This window comes from Arvicanthis niloticus, chromosome 19 (genome assembly GCF_011762505.2).
Source record: "Arvicanthis niloticus isolate mArvNil1 chromosome 19, mArvNil1.pat.X, whole genome shotgun sequence".
Taxonomy (NCBI): domain Eukaryota; kingdom Metazoa; phylum Chordata; class Mammalia; order Rodentia; family Muridae; genus Arvicanthis; species Arvicanthis niloticus.
The window spans coordinates 48,866,808-48,893,932 of record NC_047676.1 but is presented as its reverse complement, the minus strand read 5'-3'; the positions used below and the strand labels follow the sequence as shown (position 1 = coordinate 48,893,932).

The following is a 27,125-nucleotide window of genomic DNA, read 5'->3' as shown; positions in this document are numbered from 1 at the left end:
GGTTCTGTATGTACTCTCTTTTGTATGTTTTCTGCATTTTATAAGCTAAACGAAAAACTAAAAGAAAAGATGATGGCTATTGATTTAAATGAAATTTAATGTCCTTATATTTTTCCATCCAAATTAATCAATTTTAATACTTTACTATTTTTCTTTTGCATATAAGCATAAATGTCACCTCAATTTATTTAACAATAGTACTTTTTAATGGAAAATTGTAAAAATACATGGCAGTTCCTAATAAGGTCTAATTAGTTTCTGTTTAGACAAGAATGATGTCTCCATCCAATGACCTCTGTCCATCCTATGGGTAGATGTCTCTACCCTTACTCCCCCATAACTTTATAAGCTTTCAAAAAGTTGATCTACTGACAAGTAGTCCCGGTGTTGTCCTTCACCTTTGGCACTCACAGGGTTTCTGCCCCACATTCCCACATGCTTGTCATCTCTGCTCCCACTGTGGTCATGGACCTAACTGGCCTGTGATCCACGAGGACAGGGAAGATAGGCACCATAACTGTTTTGTACTTAGCTTGGCTCCACTTCTTTCCCAAACCCAAACAAGCAGAGAGCTCTTGAAAAGGTATTTTTTCAAAGAGTCCAGAAATAAGGACTGAGAGGTGGTAGTGAATGCTGTCGATTTTTTATAAAGAATCTCAAGACACAGGAGAAATTGATAATGTAGATGCCAGGACATGTCTGGGAATTTAAACAAGGAGTTAAGAGCACTCCTTTCAGAAGTACATAATGGTAGAAGTCAGAATTTAGGAAGAAACACCTAAAAGAAACGATGTTTGGAAATTATCTAAGAAGAAATGGGAAAAAATGAACAGGGTGGGAGTCAGGGAAAAGCTTTAGAGGATGCAAAGGGACTTCCACACAAGAACATAGAAGAGAAAGTTCCTGAGGACTGTGGGAAAGGGTGTGGGGGCTACTTTGGAAAAGGCTTAGTGTCACTTTATCTGAAGGCAAAGGACATGAGAGAACTGTGTGAGGAAACAGAAGCTCTGAGGTCAAGGGGTAAAACCAAGGAGAGAGAGAACATGCTAGACACCAGGGCTTCAAGGCAAAGATGAGGTGACCTGTGAAGAACTGGCAAAGAGGCAGGGTCTGCACCAGGAGATATAAGGACAGGAACCAGGCAACAAACACAGGAAACTATAAACAGGACAGTCTCTGTTGGAACTGCTTTAGCTGAGGAAGTTTTATAATATACAATAATACACTTAGCCTATGTGAACATCACTGACAAGTGAGCCTTTGATCTTTGTTATTTTGGTAAACACCAGCACGATTTACAACATGAGGTAACCATTCTGAAACTGTTGCCATCCTTCTATAACTGGACTAAAAAATACTAAAAACTCTCCCATAAAGTCACAAGCAACACATCACCTCAATTGAAAACTGAACTTAAAAAACACAGAATTAGTTCAACCTGTCTTAGCAACATATATGAATTTGTGATTATATATGGACATTCATGTTATTATAAACTAGCAACAACAGAAGAAACTATATTTCTAATCTACAGAAATATGAAAATGAATTGAAGTTTAATTTAACAAACATTGACATTTCTTTCTTTTGATAGGATCCAGGAATTTATCTTGGTTTTGAGAGAAACATTAAGAGCCCAAGAGTTCCTGATAAACTAAATCCAGCTCTGATGCCGAGAAGCAAGAATGTTCTGGACAGGCATTCTTTGAAGGTGAGTCTGAAGTTAAGTACTCCTTTTTCTTTTCCCTTATTTGAAATCTGTAGCCTAGTAATTTTCCTTACACACAGACATTCTAAAAATCAACCATTTTTCTGGCAACTAAAAGCCAGCAGAATCGCCAACACCTGACCTTGTTACTGTGTATTTACTTCTTTACCAACAGGTCATATTCACTCAGTGTCCCACGGGAATATAGTCCTTAGAGGACAGACACTTCAACAGTGTGTTGTTTTACAAATTATCCTGGTAAAATGATTAGACTGTAGAAAGTTAAAATATGGATTAATTAGTAGAGAATCAAATATAGACTCCTAATATGTATAATAAAAATAGCAAGTCTGATATAAATGAATTTTATGTTTAAAAACATTTTTATCAATTATTTCTAAGAAATAACTATATTTGGTTTACTAGATCAGTAATAAAAAGATATAGTAGTGTCAAAAGTTTATTAAATTCTTTATTATTTAGGTTAAGCCAGGCATGGTGGAACACACTTTTAATCCCAGCACTGGGGAGGAAAACGTAGGTGGATCTTTGAGTTTGAAGTCAGTCTGGTTTACAGATTGAGTTCCAAGACAGACAAACCTATGTAGAGAGACCTTGTCTTTAGAAAACAAAAATAAAAACATAACAAAAAGGCCCCTCTAACAACAACAGAAACAAAATAAATAAATCATTTTAAATAAAACAGGTCCAAAGTTTCTAAATAATATATATTTGTTGAAATTAGGCTGGCTACAATCTTAATATTTTTGTGGCCCTACAAAGTACAAATAGACTCATGCTCAAGATTAATTCAGAAGAGACTACCAGCGGGGCAGTGGTGGCACACACCTTTAATCCCAGTACTTGGGAGGCAGAGGCAGGTGTATTTCTGAGTTCGAGGCCAGCCTGGTCTACAGAGTAAGTTCCAGGACAGCCAGGGCTACACAGAGAAACCCTGTCTTGAAAAAACAAAACAAAACAAAACAAAAACCCCAAAAAACAAAACAAAAAACCCCCAAAAAACCATTAATTAATTAATTAATTAATCAATTAAAAAAAAGAGAGAGACTACCATGAGAACCGTAAGATATACACTGGGTTTCATGCTGATGCTTCTAAAACATATGTGTGGAGCTTATAGCTACAAATAAAGATTAGTGATAGATCACTGGTAGAAGTAGCAATCATACTTTTGGTGGATTATTTTGATAGTCTAACATCAGTTGGGAAAACGTTCATAGGATATGAAAGTGTTTGACGTAAGACATGAAGAAGAAACAAGCAAAAATGGAATTTCAGTCAACAGAACTCCAAGAAATCTGACACAAATAAGAAAGTGTAGGGTATAACCATGGATTCACAAAGGTAGTTTAGTGAGAATACTGAATTGGCATGGAGAAGAAATAGAAGAAAGGATCTTTAGTCTGCATTATTGTAGATCTCAAAGGATCTATACATATTTTGGAAGGGACAGGATGAGAACACAAGGGACTTACTTTCTCAATAATCATACAAACTGGTTCGACAGTTGTAGTGAACACACTTCTTCCTGAAATTGGGGCTCCATGAAACTCTTTAAAAGCTTTGCCACTGGACACGTCCCCGATCGGGCCTAGGGTAGCAGGAGATTAGAAACACAACAAAGCTGAGGGCAGATTTAGGGTGCTGTGCAAGGAATAAAGGGAAGGGCATGCTAGCCGCAGGAGGCTTAGAAGATCCCAGCTACTGGTCAGGCAGGTTAAAAATGAGCAAATGTGTGTGTGTGTTTGTGTGTGTGTGTGTGTGTGTGTGTCTTGCAGCTGGGGATCCAAGCAAATCAGGGCAGTAGTTTGTAATGTAATCCGCCTGGAGCTTAAGCAGGGTAATAGAAACTACACGCTACACCTAATTCATCCCTTCTAAGTGATTTTATACCCTTTGATCAACAGCTTCTCAGTTACAGGATCAGCCTTTAGGACATTAGCTACTCTTCCTAATCACCATCCTCATCCTAATTGCCATTTTACTGTCTGAACAAGTTTTTCAATAGTGCTTTCTGTGGGGATAGTAGTGTACTATCCCTCTGTCACCCCATTGTGTATGCCACATACATAGTGCACTATGAGTTAGGGTCTCACTGTGTATCCCTGGTTGGCCTACAACTTGCTATACAGACCACACTGGCCACAAACTCACAGAGATCTGCCTGCCTCTGCTTCCAGAGTGCTGGGATTAAAGGTGTGCACCATCAGGCTGGATGCGGTAAACATATTTTGACTATACCTCTTCTTCCACCCTTTACACTGAGAGTCAGGTGCTAAAATGAGAATTCATTTGAGAAACACTTTGAAGGTTTAAAAACACACCTTATGGGCTGGTGAGATGGCTCAGTGGTTAAGAACACTGACTGTTCTTCTGGAGGTCATGAGTTCAAATCCCAGCAACCACATGGTGGCTCACAAGCATCCGCAATGAGATCTGATGCCCTCTTCTGGGGTATCTGAAGACAGCTACAGTGTACTTACTTATAATAAATAAAAACAAAAAACAAACAAACAAAAACACACCTTATTATTTATTCATGTACATATGTCTGAAATATGCACATTTGTGTAGGTGCCCACAGAGGCCAGAAGAAGACATCAAAGTCCCTGGAATTGCAGTTCCAGGGAGTTGTGAGCCACTCTATGGGTGAACTGAATTCTGGTCCTCTGAAAGAGTCGCTAATACTTTTAAAGGCTTATCCTGTAATTTTTTTTTAAACATTTATTAAGTTATTAGTTAGATTAGTCAAGGTTTCCAGAGAAACAGGATAAAGAAGTATATGCCCACACATGTAGAGATTTGTTTTAAGAAACTGGCTCACATGATTGCAAACTCACACTTGGGTTCCAGACTGAAAGCCAAAGGCTTGAGGCTGAAGAAAAGCTAGTGCATCTGTGTAAACCTGAAGGCAGGAGAAGACCCACTGCCCAGGTCAAGGCACTTACCTAGGAAGAACTGCTTACCTTCTGGAGGGTCAGGCTCATCAAGCTATTAAGACTTTCAACTGCCTGGATGAAAGTCAACACTTGGGAGGACAACCTTCCTCACTCAGGCTAAGTTATTTCTATCCCCAAATGCTTTCACAGACACATCCAGAATATTGGTTGACCAACAGTGACATACAGAACTAAGTGATGTATTAGACTTAAGGGCTTCTGTTCATCTGATAAAAAGACAATTGGAATTCATTTTTCTGAAAGCAGTTGAAAGGAGTATAAAATATATGAAGGAAATAGACTCTAGGGCTAGGGAGGTGACCGAGTAAAGTGCTTATCAGGCAAGGATGAGGACTAGAGTTCAGATCCCAGCACTCAGGGAGATACAGGTGAGGTGGGATGTCTGTAGCCCCAGTGCTGAGGTGATAGACACAGGTAGATCTTGGGGGCTTTCTGGACCAACTGATGTAACAGAAACTGCACACTCCAGGTCCAGTAGGGAGTCCAGTCTCAAAAACTGAGGTGTAGAGCAAACGGAAAGCTCACGTCAACCTTTGGCTTCCACATGTGCACACACAGGCAGGTAAAAGCACACCTAAGCATGCACATACAAGTAAGTGAGTGTGTGTATATGTATACATGCAGTAAAAAACCCAAAATACTGGAGGTGGGGGTGGGTTGGTAAAGATGACCCCTAACTCAGTGCTTCTCCACCTTTCTAATGCTGCAACACCTTAATACAGTTCCTCGTGTTGTGGTGTCCTCTAACCACCAAGTTATTTTGTTGCTACTTCATAAATGTAATTTTGCTACTGTTATGAATTGCAATGTAAATATTTGATATGGATGATATCTAATATATGCCCCCAGGGGTTTTGACCCACAAATTAAGAACTGTTACCCTAACTGGATAAAGGTACATCCCAACTAATATCAAAAGACTGCAGTGCCTCTGTTGGTCTCCCATAGTCAGAATCTTCATGGAGGAGCTTATAGAAAATGGAGGAACATGGAAGTAGAGGTAAGAGCATCACAAAACTAATCTCTGAGCTCCAAGTTCACACAGTTCAAAGACTAGAGGGATGAGAACACAGTCTTACAAGTACATGGAAACTTTGACTATTTCTTAGTGGATACTACACCTATCAACCTCCCAAATACTACTCAAGACCTTTAATATGAAGAATACCTTTAACATGGAACAGCAGGTCAGTATAAACTCATTACCACAAAAGTCACCATATACTTCAAAGAATGTGTACTGTCTATACTGAATCCTGATGATAAGCAATAAGCTTACATAGCTGAGGAAACAGGTAAAGCAGGGCCAGCATAAGTCCGCCTGGTTCAGTGATGGACATTTTACCTTTCCCTTGGTGACAGATCCTGCTCCTGGGAACTGTGATCATAGCTAACAGGTCAGGACATGAAGTACTATAAGAGCTCCTATATTTAAGATCCCAAGTTTCCTTGAATTCAGGGCTCTGTTCCATCTATTCCATCTGTGGGCTCCTACCCTATGGCTTAAATGTAGTTATAAAACATGCACAGTTCCAAGGTCACCACTTGAATCAAACCTAGATTTTTGTCATTTCAAAGGCTGTGTGCTTAACTGATTTTTGAAAACTGACATCTGAGAATGGCATCTGCCACCAATGGAAATTATAGTGTTTACTGATTTTATATTTTAAATTCTTTACTATATATACACACACACACATCACATAATATAAATAATATATGTAATGTATGTAATACATATTTCTAGTAGTTAAGCTAACATGGAAAATCTTGTACTAAAGAACAGCCAAAGATACCTGAAAATGGTATTTGAGCTATGTTATTTCTTAATGAGAATATAGGAGAATGAATTCTTAAAACCCTTTCTAGAGCAGCAGGTAAAGAGAACATATAGAACCCATTTCTCCAGTTCAGGCTAGTGAACAGAAATCTCCAAACATCCAGATGCTCCACATTGTGTGCACTGGGCCTGGCATGGACTGCTCATTTACATTTATGAATGGTAGTTTCGAGTTTCTGACATGGAGGCCACTACACTGGGTCTCATGACAATGGCCTGAGGCCAACAGAAGGCTGCTCAGAAGAGTGTGAAAGTAGAGGTGGAAACAGAAAAGATGACAGCATGTAATGCACAGGGATTCTGAAATCTCTGCTTAATCTTGTGTCTACTCCATGAGTTTATATGTGCATTTGTCCTATTGTGTCTGGAAGAAGTCTATTTTCTCAAAGTCATCTACCACTTCTGACTCTTACAATATTTCTATTCCCTTTTCAGCAAAAATCCTTAAGCCATGAGGGAAGGGGCGTGGTGAGGACATCCTATTCAGGCTGTATACCCCAATGTCTCTCATTCTTTGGACATAGTTCAGTTGTATGTCTCTGTGCTAATTGCTATCTACTGCACAAAGCCTCTCTGATGAGGGTTAAGCAATACACTAATCTGTGAGTATAACAATATGACATTAGGAGTTATTTTATTGCTATGTTCATTTAGCAAGATACTAGTAGTAGGTTTCCCTGGTTCTATGACTTGTGTAGCCTTAGGTTCCTGTCTCACTAACAGTGTCAGATATGGGTTCTTGTGTCATGGAATGGACCTAACATCCATCAAAGAGTAGTTTCTTACTTCTCTAACGTTTGTGCTACTGTTGGGATCAGTCAGCATATCTTACAAGTTAGTCCGTATTATTAGTCTGTGAGACTGATGCCTGCAGTATGCAGCCTTCTTCCAGGACGGTCTCTTGTTTCTGTTTGCCTGAAGTACACCATCCCTAATGCACTCAACACGATACTCTGCTTTATTCCTTCACTCGGGAATTAGCTCTTACTTTTTCCAAAGGCAATACATTTTTCTTTCTGGCTGCTTTTAGAGCATCTCGATATTGAACATTATAATAAATCTAGGTCTGGATTTACTGTTTTGTATCTTTTGAAGCCTCTGGGGCTCCTTTACCTTGTGCCAAGATCTCTTTGATTAGTTAGAAACCTTTCACTCACCTCTTGACACCTCACCTTCTCCTCTCCTGTAAGTGGAATTGGAGTAGACATTCAGTAGCTCTTCATCTCCAACTATCCTCTGTCTCTTGGGGCTGAGTTCTAGAAATCCTACTTTTCAGTTTTACTATTTAATCTGCTAACATTCCTTTTTAGCAGTGCTTACTTGCTATCGACCCTGTTGACGTTTTAGGTAGGTATCGCATTTTCACTTTCAGGAGGTCTCATCTACTCTCAAGTTGGCTTGCTTTTTATGTTTTTCAAGTCATTTCAGACGTAGGCTAGACACATGCCTTTAATCCCAGGACACGGGAGACAGAAAAGCAGGCAGATCTCTGAGTGATTTTTTTTCCTGCTTTCAGAAGACCTTGAATTTGTGAGAATTCCAAAATCAATGTTCAAGTCACCAACAAATGTCCTTTGGGCTAAGGCCAGATAAGTATTCCACATATTTCTCTCAGTTCACACCTTTACTTATTCTCTGGTTTAAGTATTACTGATCTTTTTGCCAGCCAAAGGCACTCATAGAAGCTGTTCTTACATTCTACCCACTGTTTTTTTTTTTTGTTGTTGTTGTTGTTCTTCCATGGGAAAATCAATTTAAACTTTTTAGTTGGCCACGTTGCCAGAAACTGATGTTTTCCATAACATGTTATTTTTTTTGTCACCATTCTGAAATTACATATATAATCTTTAGTAAGTTGCCTGTTTATGATAAGAATGTGTTAGAAAGCACTCAAGTTTGCTGAAGGGGTTCTAGAAACAATTCCTGTGGTCAAAGTCACAGTGGATTTCAGAATAATACATTGTCTAATGTTGGATCACACTGGAATCCTGAGAAGTGAAAAGAGCAGTGGTCTGGGGAGCAGGGCACTGGTGTTAACTCTCCCACTCTGCTAAGTGGTGTTCTCTCAGCTGGTCAATGGCTGGCCTCTGACTTTCTCACGGGCAAGTCTGGCTGATGATCTGACCAGGACCCAGACTATGATGATTACAGACATGCAGTGCAGAGTAACCAGAGCTCACTCACCATCAGAGCTTGTGGTACTTCGTACATTCCTTGGGGCTACCTTACAGTCACATTGTAAATGTTCAACAGCATAGTCTGAAGTAGGCTTTCATTCTGCTATGGCCACTTCTTAAAAATAATAGGCAAAAAAAGTGTACAATGTTCTTGTGCCACCAAAGTCATTTCTATATGATTTCCTGGGTATTTAGATATTAATTTTCAGAATTTCATTATTCTTTGTCTGGTGTGACATTGCCAGTTTACTGATGTAACTAATAATATAATTTACTGATTAATTATCTGATTTTTAAGACTTAAGAGCTGCAATTACAACACCTGCCAGGAATTTTTGTGAGGAATCCTGAAAATACAATTATTGCATCAATCATGTAAGAAAGCCATTTACTATTGTGCAGATGAAGCTGCCGCCAGTCAGTTGTAACGTAGCAGGTGCGCACGTGGGGCTGTGGGGTCTCTGTCCAGTGTGGTGATGCTGCAGGGGCTGCACGAGCGCAGCACTCACACGAGCTATTCTACACACTTGCCGTTCTTGGCAATGTCACACACAAAGAAAATAGCAGTGTGGAAAAGGTAAAACTGTTTCCAAATGGGAGCACTGTTTATAACCAAACTGTTAATGATATTAATTTTTCCTGAGAGAATCTAAATACTAGAACAAATCAATCAAGCAACATAAGGATGAATACATAGCCACCATCATTTCTTATACTTTCTATGTGGAAAAAATCAAATTATTTCAATTTAGGATCCAAACAGCAAACTGTCTGCAATGTTTCCTTGCTTAATTATTATAAGCCACCTGAGAAAGGAAAATGTGGCATACGACTAGATCAATTAAGGATGGCTTAAAGTGAGTTTTTTTTTTTTTTTTCCTTTTGAGTGAGGAGTAGAAATAACTGTCAAGAATGGAGTCCTGGGCTGTTGATGGTATACATATTTTATACTCTAGACCTGAGAGTCAGGAGAAATTTTTTATTTTTATCTTTATACATATGGTCTCTATAGCCATCTTACTCTATGCTTTATGCTGGGTAAAAGAACTGAGAATAAATAGTCCTAAAGCAAACTGATGATTTAGGACTTGTTGGTCAGTTTCAATAAAATAGTTTTTAAAAAGCACATTACAGTTTACAACAAAATCACTTTACTAGGACAAAAATAATGATGCTTATGTCATGAAGACAAAGTCTGGGAAACAAGTATTACATATTAACCATGGCTGTATTGGTCAACAGGATTAGATGGATGATCTTTTCTATTTTTATCTATCTATCTATCTATCTATCTATCTATCTATCTATCACCTATCTATCATCTATCTATCTCTATTCATCCAGTATCCATTCATCTATCCATCTATACACTATCTGTTTGAAGTAAGGTCTCACTATGAAGCTTAGAATGATTGGAATTCCTGACCTTCCTTCTTCAGCTTCCTGTCTGCAGGCATTACAGTTACAAGTCCTACACTTGCCATGATGCTTTAAACTTCTGCTCACTTATGCATTCATTTATTTATTCATTTCTTCTCTAGACTTTTCACTAAAAAAAATCCAAATGAAAAGCACTCGTTCATTCTAGGAATATCAAGAAGAGGCCTGCAACCAGTGATTTACTTACTATGTTACATGGCTGTCTCCAAGATCCATGGACTCATGGATTAAAGTAAAAGAGGGTCTGTAACTTATGTTACCAAAAAATCCAACTCCTTATACAACCACTACGGTATATAGAACCTGACATCTGCTAAAGACCTTTACTGAACATTTACTTCTTCTGTGTACTAGAAGCATATTATATATATATATTTTTAATTTTTTACTGGATATTTTATTTACATTTCAGATGTAATCTCCTCCCCCATTTCCCCCACACCCAGGAACCCCACATCCCATTCCCCCTCCTCATGTTTTTATGAGGATATGCGGCCACCCACCCCCACCCCCACCCCCCACCTTTGAATTAACCCACACTGGGCGCCCAGCCTTCATGGGACCAAGGATCTCCTCTCCCACCTATGCCCGACAAGGCCATCCTCCCCTACATATACAGTTGGAGCCATGGGTCCCTCCCTATGTGCTCCCAGGCTGGTGGTTTAGACCCTGGGAGCTCTGGTTGGTTGGTATTGTTGCTCTCCCCATAGGGCCACAAACCCTTTCAGCTCCTTCAGTCTTCTCTCTAACTCCTCCACTGGGAACCCCTTGATCAGTTCAATGGTTAGCTATGAGCATCCACCTCTGTATATGTCAGGCTATGGCAGACTTCTAAGGAGACAGCTATATCAGGCTCCTGTCAGCATGCACTTCCTGACATCCTCATCAGTGTCTACATTTGTTGACTGCACAAGGGATGGATACCCAGGTGGAATGCTCTCCAGATGGCCCCTCCTTCAGTTTCTGTCCCACACTTTGTCTCCATATTTGTTCCCATGAGTATTTTGTTACTCCTTATAAGAAGGACCGAGGCACCCATACTTGGTCTTCCTTCTTCATGAGCTTCATGTGGTCTGTGAGTTGAATCTTGAATATTGATTATTGAATATTGAATATTGATTGCCAGCTTCTGGGCTAATATCCAATTATCAGTGAGTGAATACCATGTGTGTTCTTTTGTGATTGGGTTACCCCACTCAGGATGATATTTTCTAGTTCTATCCATTTACCTAAGAATTTCTCGAATTTCATTGTTTTTAGTAGCTGAGTAATATTCCATTGTGTAAATGTACCACATTTTCTGTATCCATTCCTCTGTTGAAGGACATCTGGGTTCTTTCCAGGAAAGATCTCCCATGCTCTTGGATTGGCAGGATTACTATAGTAAAAATGGCCATCTTGCCAAAAACAATCTACAGATTCAATGCAATCCCCATCAAAATTCCAAATCAATTCTTCATAGAGATACAAAGAGCAATTTGCAAGTTCATTTGGAATAACAAAAAACCCAGGATAGCAAAAACTATTCTCAACAATAAAAGGACTTCTGGGGGAATCACCATCCCTGACCTCAAGCTGTACTACAGAGCAATAGTGATAAAAAACAAAACAAAACAAAACAAAACAAAACAAAACAAAACTGCATGGTATTGGTACAGAGTCAGGCAGGAGATCAATGGAATAGAATCGAAGATCCAGAAATGAACCCACACACCTATGGTCACTTGGTCTCTGACAAAGGAGCTAAAACCATCCAGTGGAAAAAGGACAGCAGTTTCAACAAATGGTGCTGGTTCAACTGGAGGTCAGCATGTAGAAGAATGCATATTGATCCATTCTTATCTCCTTGTACAAAGCTCAAGTCCAAGTGGATAAAGGACCTTCACATAAAATGAGATACACTGAAACTAATAGAAGAGAAGTCGGGGAAGACCCTCAAATGCTTAGGCACAGAGGAAAAGCTCCTGGACAGAACACCAATGGCATATGGTCTAAGATCAAGAATTGACAAATGGGAGCTCACAAAATTGCAAAGCTTCTGTAAGGCAAAGGACACTGTCAATAGGACAAAAATGGCAACCAACAGATTGGGAAAAGATCTTTATCAATCCCACATCCAATAGAGGGCTAATAGATCCAATATGTACAAAGAACTGAAAAGAAATTAGACTCCAGACAACCAAATAACCCTATTAAAAATGGGGTGCAGAGCTAAACAAAGAATTCTCAACTGAGGAAACTCGGATGGCTGAGAAGCACCTAAAGAAATGTTCAACATCCTTAGTCATCAGGGAAATGCAAATCAAAACAACCCTTCAATTCCACCTCACAGCAGTCAGAATGGCTAAGATCAAAAACTCAGGTGATAGTAGATGCTGGTGAGGATGTGGAGAAGGAGGAACCATTGTTGGTGGGACTGCAAGCTGGTACAACCACTCTGGAAATCAGTCTGGCTGTTCCTCAGAAAATTGGACATAGCATTACCTGAGGACCCAGCTATACCACTCCTGGACATATACCCAGAAGATGCTCCAACATATAACAAGGACATATGCTCCACTAAGTTCATAGCAGCCTTATTTATATTATATGTTTGAAGTATGACTTTTAGTAACAGAATTAAAGACAAAAAAACACAGAGTAGTGGGGTAGATAGATCCACAGAACAGTCTCTGCTTTGGCTTTATTTTTGCTTAATTTATTCCTTAAGTAATATTCAAGATATACACCACACACTATGTTAGATAATTTCTTGTCAACATGACAGATGTTAGAATTCTTTTAGAAGAGAAATCTTCAACTAAAAAAATGCCCCCCTCCCCACTGGCCCTTGGGGCATTTTTCTATTTGAATCATTTATCTGGGAAGGCTCAACTCACTGCAGGTGATGCCACTGATCAGTTGGTGCTTCTGCTGCTATAAGAAAGCAGGATGAGCAATTTATGAGGAACAAGAAGTAAGCAGTTTCCCTCCATGTCCTCAGCTCCACCTTCCTGCCTTCAGCTTGTACACTGACTTTCTGTGGTGACAGACCAGGATGTGAAAATATATGATAAAATAAACTCTTTCCTTCCAAAGTTGCATTTGGTCATGGTATTTTATCGCAGCAACAGATTTCCTAACTAAGGCAGGTATTTCACCCTTTTATATATAACTGCCCAGACCTCATTACTTTTCAAACTCTTCTGAATCTTAAATGAGAAGAAGCAGATGATTCCTGGCCTGAAAAGGTTTCTATGAATCAAACACAAATACACTTCACATTTTACTCAAATAAAGTTAAAATTAACACCTAAATGACGACAAGACTTCTGGAACTTTTGACTGAGTAGTGCCTGGGGAAAGTTAAAAGCCTAGGAAAAGTACCTCAATGAGAACTCACTCTGTGAGCTGTTAGGTTAGTAGAGAGCAAACATTCCATGTGGAGTTTTTCTTTCTCATACAAACCAAGATTAAGCTACTTTAACACTATATATTGGATAAACAGGAAGTAGTTGAACACAGGCAGGCGCGCGCACACACACGCGCACACACACACACACACACACACACACACACACAAACACACACTTTCACAACCCAGTCAGCTCGGGGCCCCTCCTCTAATTCAGTACTAAGAGATAGTAGCAGCAACTTAAAATGGCCTGGTGTACTGAGAGCTGCATTGCACTGTGGGGGTGCATTTCCTTAAGAGGCTTTGAAATTCTCCCTTGATTTATAAGCTCAGATTGTCCCTCTCCTCTCACTTCTGGCAAGAATCACAGAGCACATTTTGTCTGCTCAGAACTTTAAGGTGGATCTGACACCTTATCTCCTTAAGGCCCATTAAAGTATTTGTCCAAACCTTTACCTCTATGTCACTATGTTCAGTTTGTTACTACTTCTGAGATGATGAAACTTAAAGAACACAGAAAGGATTTAGACATAATTTAATGAAAAAGATGATATATTTTAATAAAAACCAGAATGAGCCAACACAGGAAACCAGCTTTCTCACTAATTAATTATAAATCTTATTTTAAATGTATTACCTCCTACAGCACTCCTGTGCACAAGCCAGAATGGTTCACAGTGGGACTAAGGAGGTCCCAAGACTGTAAACAAGGGTGTCCTGCAGTACATCTCTTGACACTGTGGGTATCTAAACCAAACACTATGTTCCTTGTTTACCTAAACTGGGGTGTTTCCTCTTAGAATTGACTGCAAATTCTGCAATCAACTAAGAAAAGAAACAATTTTGAGTTTTGCAAGGTTCAACCTTACAGTAACATGAAATTTTTAATTGGATGACTGTACTATAGTTTTATTGGCATCTGATTTAGTTTACTTACCAGTTAGGTATTGTCTACAGTCTTTCTAAAGTAAACTGGAGGCCATTAAGATGCCCATAACCAAGCCCAACAATATGGGTTTCTTCTCTAGGACATGATAGAAACAGTGAACCAATTCCTGCAAGTTGTCCTCTGACCAAAATGCATGTTCTGTGGCATGTATGTACCCATAGGCATACATGTATACACACACACACACAGATGAATATAATAAAAATTAAAGGTAAATATAAAAGACAAATGGCAAAATTAGGTGTTTCCTCTTAAGTGTACTTATTACTCTTAACTGGTAATACTGTATGACTCAGGAATGACAAAATTTATCTCTATAAAGGAAGAAGAAGATAATGAAGCCATATTTCAAAGTAATTTGCATAGTGTGATGATACAGATTTAAAATGACTTAGGTTAAGTCATTTTAAGTTATGAATATGAATCTGGCCCAGGAAACTGCATAAAAATTATAAGACCAGAGGAATAGTAATCTCTTAATCAAAGGGTTCCTAAGATACCCAAATCCTTCAAGTAAATACCACACCTATCAGAATACCACATTTAGTGGGATACATCCACTCATGCAAGAATCGAAGTATTTAAATGCACAAAAATTAGGATGCAGGGCTTTTTTTCATTGTGTAAGTTTCCTTCCAAATGTAATTTAATACAACTACTGTACCCTACATTTTAATATGAAGTATGTATTATCACCATGTGATAAGACTTGCAAGATGAATTCATGAAACCAGGAACTATTCATTGGACATTTAGGAAGGTATGAAAGTTCACACATTCAAACAGAACATGAAAGCAGAACAGCTGTATGTTTCCTTCTAGCACATTTAAGATTATTAGTTTTTACATAGTAATATAATTTTTATTAAATGTTTCTCAACAATAAGAAGCCTGAAAAGTATATAAGATGTTTATCCTGAGATTTACAATAAGAAAACTGAGTAATTGAGGCTTAAATAACTTCCCTGCTAGTAACTGAAATGAAGAGTTTTACTATTTATTCTGAGAATATATATTTCAAGATATTCTTTTAAAAAATTAAAATATTCTTAGTGTGTTTGTGTGGGTGGGTACGTGTGTGTGTGTGTGTGTGTATGTGTGTGTGTGTGTGTGCGCGCGCGCGCGCCTAAGGACATTCATGCATCTTTGTGCTGCAGTGTGTTGTCAGTGGGCAACTCTGTGGAACTGGTATATATACCTTATATACCCTTCAACTACTCTTACAAAGAGTCTTGGACTCAAATACCTCACTAGCCCCCAAATAATCTTATAGTGCTACTATTTAAGGAATGTACCAGAATTACTATTAAATTAGAATTACCAAAGTTAAGTATATTTGGTCTTTTCAGATCAGCAGGTATAGTACATGAAAATTCATAGAGAAGACAGATCTATATTAGATAAAAAAAATTGACATTCAAAATTATCTGAAGGCTTTAGAATATTGTTTACCTGCCTCTCAGTTTATTACTGAATTAAACTGTTATATATTGCTAACTCATTCAAAAGAAGAAATCATCTAGCTTCCAGAATGCTCAAATAACTTAGTCTTGGACTGAAATAAAATGCGTTACAAAAGCCAGATATGCAGCTATATAGCCCAACTGCAAAATCTTCCCTGAATAGGTTCAGGAGAATATTCAGTTCAACTGATGTATATCTCTACAAAGCCAAGGTCAATAACACTTTCCAACTTCTTTCCATGTGTAGACCTTACTATACAGAAACACACACAGTAACTTCTGGATTTGTTCCCAGAGTTAACCTTGGAATATCTGTTGACAGGGAAAGCAAGCTGAGTTCTGACGTCCACTAAAAGATACTCAAATTCTACTTTGTTTCTATAACTTTGTGTTGTAAGATGGCTTCTGGTATCATTTATAATCCAAGAAGAAGTTCCATTGTTTAAAAATGTCAAAGCAACAGTGTTTTTCAAATATAAAGTGGTGCTTTGTGAAATTCATAAATCTTTAATAATAATCAATTTTTATTACTATATCACCAATTTTAAAAGTTCAAAGTAGATTTTGAGGAAATACAATTCTAAGAAAAAGGTAATCCATAATTTACACAATAAATAGGCTCTAGGAAAAGCTGCATCAAACCAGACACACAACGCACATAGTTATAATAAAATAGGGTTTGTGGCTTGGTGCTCTTGCATCACAAGAGTCTATATAACTAAAGTGTTGAGGTTTGGTTTGTTGTTAAGTATTATAATGCTAAATTCTGAATCCTCAGGCCTAAGAGTGAATTCTCAAGTTTACAGCTTTCGTTGTGCAAACCTTGTTCTTTAACTTACAACTATTGGTTAAATAAATATGGTTACAGCCAATTACTGGAGGGATTAGAGATAGGCTGGTTTTTTAGTTATTTGGTTGAGTTTGGCAGAAGGAGGAGAAGGGAGAATGAGGAGGAGGAGAGAGGAGAAGGTGCCATGAGAGATGTACCATGAGCACACGGCCAGAAGAAACAAGCAAGTAACTGGGGAACATCACTGGGGAGGTAGCCAGGCGAAAAAAGTAGATTAGGAGTTACCCCCAGGTAATTGTCAAAGCCAAATAAAAATACCACAGTCTGAGTCTCCTTTATTTGTAAGCTAGTTGAGGATAAGCTTAAATTGTTTGTACTATACCACAGTCCCACGGGATCAAATGTCCTCTTCTGCTGTGCAGATGTACATATAGACAAAACACCCATAAACATGAAATACATAAATAAATCTTTTTTTTTAAAAAAATAAAATAGCCCACTTAACTATTTAAACACCACTAGGAAAGACACTGCAAAGCTATGATTCCTGGAGCTGAAACAATGTCTCAGCAGTGCTCTGCCCTTCGTGAGAACCCCTTCTCACTGTTCAGTTCTGAGAGCCCACATCAGGCAGCATATAACCACATGTAACTCCAACTTCAGGGCATCCTGTTCCCCTTTAGGCCTCTGTACATACCTGTACACATGGACAGGGCACACACATGCACACATACACACAAACAAACGAAATATCTTTATAAATCAATAGGTTCTTAACAATACCAGAATCAACATAAAATGGCTTGTGTAGTGTCTAGCTCTGGGCTTGTCAAGTCAAACAAGAATGAGACCTGAAGAAAAGACTTCAGGTCTAGAGAAAGACAAGTAGAACAGACTGTGGTATTAGGAAGCAGAAAATTGCCTCAAGATTGGAGGTAAGTTGAAAGGACACAAGAGCAACCCCAAAAGAGTTATCCATCATTAAATTAAATGATAAATTTGTGATTCTGAAATGAAAAATAATATGGATCTTCATAAGCCCATACTGAAATACAGAGTAGAAGTTTAGATCTCTTTCTTTTTTTCATCTGTACTTCTAAAGAGATTACTTTTATTCCAAATAATAAAGTAGCAGAAGCCAATGAAAACAGAATGTCACTATTACAATATCACAGTAAATAACTAAAAGAAAGATCAACCATCTACCAGTAGATGCTAAAATTAGTGCAACATGCTGGCGAGAAGTAGGATATTTGAATAGTCTAATAGTGTCTGTCTGCAAACGTTTTAAAGTTGTAAAGGAATAAAGAATGACTGCATAGTGCAGCGTAGTAACACCCAAGCCTGGTGATACCAGGGCAGTCAGCAGACAACACTCCACTGCTAACAATGTGTGAACAATGCAATTTCTGTGTTGAGGTTTCTAAAAATGTTATGAGAAATCAAACTAGAGTTCACAAATATTTTTATAAAACATTTAACCAGGACTCTATAAAGCAGTGTTCTCAACTTTCCTAATGCTGCAACCCTTTAATAGTTTCTTTTGTGGTTAACCACAACCAAAAAATTATTTCATTGCTACTTCATAACTGTAACTTTGCTACTGTCATGAATCGTAATGTAAACACCTGATGTGCAGGAGATCTGATCTGTGACCTTGAAAGGGGCTGAGGCCCCCAGGTTGAGAAGCACTGCTTTGAAGGTGATGGGAGGACTAGGCACCAGTCGGAGCTGTGGGCAGCAGAAACCTAGGGCAATGTGGAGCCTTAGACAGAAAAAGGATCCTAGTAGAACAGAAAGTCAAATTCCAGCAAGGGCTGCAGTTAGTTAACAGCACAGTCAAGCAGTCAAGCACTAATTCCTTGGCTTCCACCACTGTACTCTAATTGATCTTAATGTTATAAGTACATGGAAACTCAGAATTATGAATTGTGGCAAGTATAAAATTTTTTCAAAATTGGGCTTCAAGATGCCTCAACAGATAAAGATGCTTGCTGTACAACCCGATTATCTAAGTTCCACCCTGGAAACCATGTAAAATGCCAGCAGCTACTGTAGGACAGACACATTTGTAGCCCCAACATTCCTACAACAAAGGGAGGCAGAGATAGGACAGTCAGCTGGGAAGCTTGTGGGTCAGCTAGCCTAGAACACATAGCATTAGGAAATAGGAAGAAAGACAAAAAGTGACATCTGACCCCCACAAATACGCCCTTGCCCCACCCCCACCCCCGCATACACCAATATAAACAAACTGAAAAAAAATGTTCAAGGTCATTAGAAATGAAGTAAATATGCTTTAAAATTATTTCAAAAATAAAACAATTTTGAAAAGTGGATCATTCTGAAAGCCTAGAAAACAAATGACAACTAACCCCATTTTTGAAGCTAGTTTTATCATTCAGATTTAGGACAAATCCAATTATTTATACATGATATACAGAAAACTAAAAAGAAGAAAATAATTGCTAATACAAATCTCTAGTTATGACACAAAAGACTCCAACATGGTTTGTTTTCATCTACATACAGACTGAAACAGGGTCTCATGATCATAAGCCAGGCTTTCTCTCCCAGTTTATAACTGGTGTCAAAAAGCAGACAGATCCACACCACAATTGGGTGTAGGTCATAGACCAGTGCCAACAGAGCAGGCATCTGCCTACTTCTCCTTCTAGGCCTTGCACTACAGAGCAGGGTCCACCCCACTGCCAACCCCATATCTTACCTACTCTAGCAGAGATTTCAACTCATGGGGTACTCATAGTTACTAGCTCAAAATTTAATAACACACTTAAGTAAAAGACCTTTCTATTTCAGGAGAAATACTATCATATATTTAACATGATTTTAATATAAGAAACAATCGCTTGGGAAAATTACATATAAAATAACCTTTACTAAACTTATTTCAAATCTCTACTGTCACTACAGCTTTCTTTCTATCTGAGTTCTACTTTAACTGTATGCGCTAGTCATGAGTAAGTTCATGCTTTCCTTTACAATTTGAGGCATTATGGATGATTTAAAGTTTTAGCAACTTCCTCGAACGTATACTCCATTGACTTAAATTTTTCATCAAAGACTTGCTTAATTTCAAATCACTGGGAGGTACAGTCCAAATAATCTCTTTATTACACCGCTAAAGAGCTATGGGGCACTTTTACTGCTTACAACAATAATATGTTTTACAATTAAGATACTGCTGTTTTGTATTGGTGCATATACTCTTTAAGGCTAGATGTATGATGTATGTTATTTTCTTAAACAGAACTCCAAAAACCACTTCAAAATCTAACAGATAAAAATACTCCATGCTTTGCAAAAACATGAGGGTGAAGCTGTCTGTACAAGGTAACAAGTTACCGCAAATTTACTACACATTTCAGAGCCACTGAATAAAATGTATTAAATTATTATGTTAGATGGTAACTTATAGTATAACATCCAATTACAAAAAAAGGAAATAGATTTAAGGGTTTCAAGCAGAATATTACATGGTTTATTATGAAACAGTTACAAAGATTATAGTGAAGCAGAGTAGCTTTTTCTAAAGCTGTTTTTTTTTTTTTTTTAAATTACAGTGACTCACAGAATACAGAAACTCGTATGACAGTTCAGTAGTGTTTTGATGAGCTTTATAAATGACTTTCTATGTCTGACTGTAGAGTAAAACCAAACATAAATGCAATGGGTGAGATGGTAAAGTACTTGTTACATAAGTTAGCATTCCCAGAACCCACGTAAAGCCAGATATGGCAGTGATTTCAGTCTTCCTATGGTGAAATGAGAAATAGAGACAGGAAAATGCCTAAAAGCTCCAAAGCCTGCTAGCATGAAGTATAGCATGGTGAGAATTAAGAGAGCACATTTCAAACAAACTGGAAGACTGAAACTAATATCTGAGTTTGATCTGACGTTTATAAAGCTCCCTCCATGTGTGCACCTCTGTGCACATGCAGATATGCACAAATACATACATATACATTAAAGCAACAACAAAATCCAATAGGGCTTTAATACAATTCAAAGCAACACACAGATGTTTGTATGAGTCCTAGCATAGGTCTAAAATCCTTGAATGTCTTAGACACCGTTCAATATAAAAAGAATAAAAAGTTTCTGTGCACTTCAACTCAGTTATGTATTAAAGCAACACTAAGTCTTACCTGGTTTTTAAGTACTCATTAAGTTTACTTAAAAGCAATAATCATGGTCCTGTTTGCATTCAACTTATTTTTTCAGAAAAATTTTCTCCTTACATGAAAACTTATTGTTTTGGTAACTGCCCAGAACAAATTTATAGAAAAAACCCAAACCGTCAATCCTCAAGGGAGAGTAGGAAAGCAAAAGGAGGCATCAAGAGACAGTGGTTGAGCCGGGTGGTGGCACATGCCTTTAATCCCAGCACTTGGGAGGCAGAGACAGGCAGATTTCTGAGTTCGAGGCCAGCCTGGTCTACAGAGTGAGTTCCAGGACAGCCAGGGCTACACAGAGAAACCCTGTCTCGAAAAACCAAAAAAAAAAAAAAAAAAAAAAAAAAAGAGAGAGAGAGAGAGACAGTGGTTGAAGTGCTTAATGGGGAAGCACAAGGACTTGAGTGTGGGTCCCTCGTACCCACAGAAAAGCTGGGCATGCTGGAATGCACCTGTAGCCCAAGCATGGAGGTGGAGACACAAGGCTCTCTGGGGCTTGCTTAGACAACCAGTTAAGGACACTGTGTAGAAACAGAAAGTATGCAGCTGAAGAAATGTCATCTGAAGCTGATGTCTGACCCTCCCTCCCACACACATTAAATAAAGGATAATGCAAGCCCGACAAAGCCCTTACCTTCACTTCCTTTCTCCACTTTTGTGGCAGTTTCTTTCTTCTGTTTTGCTGCTAAGAGTTCCCGCTTTAACTGCCTTGCTTCTTTTCTGAGCTCTTCACTATAAAGCAAAAAAAAAGATATGTATGTTTATAATATACTGACAGAAAAACTAGTTTAGCAAAAGCAGAACTGTTTATTTTTAGATGCACTAAATCAAAGAAAATCATCAATAAATTAACTATGTATACGCATTTGTACATAATATTACATAAGTTGTCATTTTTCACAACAGTGTAAGTATCTATAAATATTTTCCCTCTCAAAGATATGGAATAGAAATGGGTAAGTGGTAGTTTGAGTGAGATATCCTCTCTAGTCTCAGACATTTGAATAATAGGTCTCAGTTGGTAGTGCTGTATGGCTGAGGAGGTGTGGCCTTGCTGGAGGAAATAGTATCGCCGGGGACAGGCTTTTGGAGTTCAAAGACTTATGCCATTTTGAATTTGCCCTCTTGGCTCCCTGTTTGCTGCTTTGAGATGTGAGCTCTTGGCTGTTTCTGTTGAACTTCCCCAGTTGTGACTGTGATAGACTCTTACACCCCTAGAACCATAAGCTCAAAATAAACCCTTCTATATGCTGCCTTGGTCATGGTGTTTTCTCACAGCAACAAAAAAGGAACTAATGCAGTGTCTTAGCTAGGGTTTCTATTAATGTGATGAAACCCTAGGACCAAAAAACAAATTGAGGAGGAACAGGTCTATTTGGCTTACACTTCCATATCATCATTAAATGAAGTCAGGACAGGAGCTCAAACAGGGCAGAGCTGTTGGAGGGGTGCTGCTTACTGGCTTGCTTCATGGCTTGCAAAGAACCTATGACCATCAGCCCAGGGATGGAACTACTCACAATGGGCTGGGCCTTCTTCCATCAATATTTAATAAGTAAAATGCCTTTCAGCCAGATCTTACACAGGCATTTTCTCAATTAAGTTTCCTTCCTTTTGGATAACTCTAGTTATGTGTCAAGCAGACATAAGACCAGCCAGTACATGCAGCTAGTGAAAACTGGCCTGCTGTTTTCTGAATTTACTAGTGATTTTAACCCTAGTCTCAAGGGCTCTTGTGTCAAATCAAAATTTAAAAATGTATTTTTTGAACATAGGGCCTTTGTAGGTATCCCAGGTTAACCTGGGGAAGGTTATATAGCTCAAAGTGGTCTTGCCCCTACTTCCTCCTCATATCTATAGGCATGAACTAGTATACTTGGCACACACACAAGATTTTGAATAAATACTGGTCATCAAATCTGGATATACATAAAATAGATTGACTTCAAAATTGTTTCATTGCCAAAGTTTTACCAGTAATTACCATTTATTACGCAATTATTACATGATAGTTGCATAGCTAAAATTATTTAAAATTTATTTGATTATTCAAATTTTTTAGTTCTCTGGCCATAGTTTGCTTATTTAAGTTTTCTCAGGACTTGGGAGGCTGAAGCAGGACTACTGTGAGTTAAGGCATGTCTAGGCTATATGGTGAGCCTAGGTCAGTCTGGGCTACAAGGTGTTCTATCAACTCCCTGACCCAGTTCTTAAAAACTCATCTAATGCCACATTTGGCATGTAATTTCCTCTTTGTGAAACCTTCCAGGCTAAAGTATTCTAAAAATTAACATGTGGTGTCATGTGTAAAGTGAGTGCTAACTGACAAGTCATTAGTAAAGGGACCTGTTTCTGAAACACAATTTTAGGGCAGAAGATCCAAACTTACTTCCTGACAAAAATTACAAACTGTTCATGTTATGCACCTTAGTTTGGCTATAATTTACTACTCCCTCAGAGTCCGTGGGGTGGATTTTTGTCCTCAGTCATAGTACAGGGATGGAAAGAACCTTTAAGAGGTAGGGAGTCCTTAGGCCAATTGGAGGGGGCTGGCGTTGGAAGGAGTTTATCTTTATCTTTCAGTTTCAAGCTGTAACCTGTCTTTTAGACATGCTTTCAACACTGATGTTTACCATCAGGTTAGTACAGCTGTGGTGGAGTCTTGCCAAAGCTGTTAGGCTGTTTGCCTTTATTATTAAATATACATTTATATATTTAATATATTAAATAATATAATATATATCTAAGTAACTAATACAAATTCTAGATGTATTATAACCTTAAAAGACAAGTATTCACTCTATTTACAGAAAAGCCAGACTGGATCAAGGATGCTCACAGAAGACTGGAAGATCAAGCAGACACCACACCCTAACTCCAAAGTTATTCAACCCAACCTTAAGCCTAGATAGTTCTACACTGATCCATCCCTATAAGCACATCCAATCAGCCCACAGCCCCACATGACAAGGGCAGCTATGTATGAAGTCCAACACAAAGTTTCAAAGACCCTTAAAACATTAGGAGATATTTGCAATTTCTTTTTGTAACTTAATTTCACAGTTCTTGAGTATGAACTTTGTATATGATCATGTTACGTCACCATGTCAAAAGGCAGTACACTGCTTTGTGTAAAGCTTCCTCTTGGTCCTGATTCCCACTGTAGTGCTTATTAACAAGTCCTAGGTTTATCAAAGTGGAAGGCCTTATAAATATGCAAGCTTTTGGTTTTCTACAAAAACAGCCCCATTTTGTGTTACTTGGCTTTCAAGATCCTTAAACAATCCTCTCTAAGCCAAGTCACTACCTCTTAAGTATTCTCAGTCCTATGTTTCTAACTGAGCTTGCAGTACTCTTAAAATCATTAAAACCACTTCCTTAGTTATACTTCATGGTCCACCTATAGTGATCCCTTTAACACTGCATTCATTCTGGATACTATACTGATAGTCACTTTACTTCTGTCCTCATCAGAACTCTTAATTTTCTTGAAACATTTGGCCCTGCAGATGTGACATAACTGCTTGGAGTAATTGTGACTATGGGTCAGGTTGTCCCTTATCCCCTCAAGAATAAGAGACAACCCTCCATTGAAAGGTAACCTTAGATGTGAGCTGCCGCCTGGGCTTTGCAAACAACCATTGTAACAAATGCCTTTATGATTTCTATGTACACTGAGGTTTGGGAGCCAATGGTTAGCATTCTACTGTAGAAACTATCTTTCCTCTACTACAATTTCAAGCATTCTTACTCACTAACCCATTCATTCAGCAAACAAACAAACTCAAATTTCTCTACAGCCTGATGGAATCAAGTGATTATTATCTTTACAAATGGACTCCATTCTGGAAAGAGCAGTTTATACATACAGTCTGCTTTGCAATCTCTGGCAATCTATCCCTCTTACGTCTCCTGAACTGTTTCTATACCAACCAAATTCAATGGCCTGTGTTGAGATCTCTTCTTTCCAGATGGTCTCGCTGTCATTCAAAGATGTTAACTACTTCCTTCCTGAAATTCTATCTGAACCAGACTTATCAGCATTCTGGAGTCAAGATTTCCCAATTGTCCTTGTCTTAGTTATTCTTTCTCTTCTTAAATTTGTTGGAGTTTCCTCATCTGTATGTAGTAGCACTTTAGTCTCATGATATCAAATACCATTCCTAGATAGGTTACTTACAAATCTAGTGTGAATGCTTTGCCTTGAGTCTGGTCCTACCCTTCTAACTACTACACATTTCTACATAGAGTACGAAGAATGGCTCATAAAATAAATATAAGATACCACACAAAAACAGTTAAAAATTATGAAAATGAGCTGGGCAGTGGTGATGCACGCCTTTAATCCCAGCCCTTGGGAGGCAGAGGCAGGTGTATCTCTGTGAGTGGTTCAGGGCCAGCCTGGTCTACAGAGCTAGTTACAGACAGGATTCCAGGACTGTTAAGGCTAAACACACACACACACACACACACACACACACACACACACACACACACATACACACACTCACCACACACACCCTGTCTTGAAACTTTTTCCCCACTCCCCAAAAAAGTAAAAAGAAAATCTTTAATTATAAATAATCTAATTAATTAAAGATTTTTGTTTCAATGGATAAAAAGAAAATATTACCTTATATCCAAGATATTTTTATATCTGTTATATTAAGTCTTCACAATCTGTTACCTATTTTACTCTTAAGAAGTATTGAAATTCTGCCTAACCACATTTCAAGGGCTCTGACCTAGACAGTCTGTCAGATGTCTCAATATAAACACACACTCTCATATACAAACAGGATGTCTCCCCTGTTTTGTGAACAAGTCTATTTTTCATGTACCTAATGGTAGATTATCTATCTCAAGAAAAGACTTCAAACTTCTTCCGGACTGCTCCGTCTTCACTGGATCAGTGTTAAGGTACATATTACACACTACTTCCTCTTGGCACTCACCATCAATGCCAACCTCAGGCTCTTACATACACCTCTGATAACATAACTACTTCCTTCTTCATGAAGTTTGTGGACACAATCCTAGAAATCTCTAGTTCAGTCAGCATGACTGAACTGTATAGTCTCCTCTACCTACTAAACAGTTCTGTCTTTTATTCTGCTGGTTTTCAGTTGGGTAAGTAATTCAATCATTTAGAGGATGTTTCTTGAAGACTAAGATTATTTTCCAGGTTGAAGAGCAAATGCTGCATTTCCACAGGCCAGACAAATCAGCTATGAAAATAATTTGAAGTATATAAAGAATTAAGCTAAGGAAGTTTATACCATGTAAGATACCACTGCACCAGGAAAGAACATAGTTAGTTAAGAAAATTAACTTGGATTAAGCAGACTGGATCAAAAAGTCGACTCTAATATTTATCATTTGAGAATGACTTCAGAACAGTTACTTAACTTCTCTGAGACTCAGTTCTCCTACCTTATAGTTAAGGACAATTGTAAGATACTGAGTACACAATAAATGTTCAAAAGTACTTATTATATAGGTCAGATATGCAAAATATCTCTACTGCTTAGGACTGTTTATCATGTAAGAAAAATTTATAATTATTTAAATGAGAGCCATCCAGAATAATTTTATTCATAATTTGAAAGTGCAAAAAAGTAAAAATCTATCCCTAATAGATTTAGACACTCTGTTGAAGTAGCATAAACTGAACAAAATGACTGAAAACTCAAAAAAGACAAAGTGAGACAGAAAAGCATAAATTTACACAAAATATTATAAACTTCTTACTATGTTGAAATTTTCAAGTGATTTGAGGACTTTCAATGTTGTAAAAAATCAGACTAGTAAAATATCACATTTGTCAATGCTTTTGTAATCCCTAACTCTTGGAATGAAGTATAACTTTAAAAATTAATATTTAGATCACAGTCTAATTTTAGGGATGCCAATCTTACATTCTCTGGAACATAATCCCCCTATTCACTGGCAAGAAATATTTTTAAATCTGTTAAAACAAAAATGAAAATTATAATCTTGAAATATATATCAGTATGTACTGCCAAAACCATGAGCCTGCCTTAGGGTCCAAAAAATCAACTGCTCAGCCTCCTCAAGGTCTAGTTTCTGTTGGGATAATAAGAGAAAGAACCTTTATAAACGGCTTCTGCTGTTATTAAGTCTAAGGTAAGGTTTTTTTTTTTTTTTTTTCTAATGGGTATGTTTC

General features: G+C 38.0%; 1 protein-coding gene across 3 annotated transcripts in view; it reads right to left on the bottom strand.

Annotated features, from left to right (window-relative positions):
• The window catches only part of Cwc27 (CWC27 spliceosome associated cyclophilin), a 190,297-nt gene that overhangs the window by 61,709 nt on the left and 101,463 nt on the right, over positions 1-27,125 (bottom strand). For all 3 annotated transcript variants that reach the window (XM_076916236.1, XM_076916235.1, XM_034523350.2), the window contains exon 11: positions 21,573-21,670. In XM_076916236.1, the coding sequence (XP_076772351.1) occupies positions 21,573-21,670 (98 nt within the window). The remainder of the gene's footprint in view (positions 1-21,572; positions 21,671-27,125) is intronic.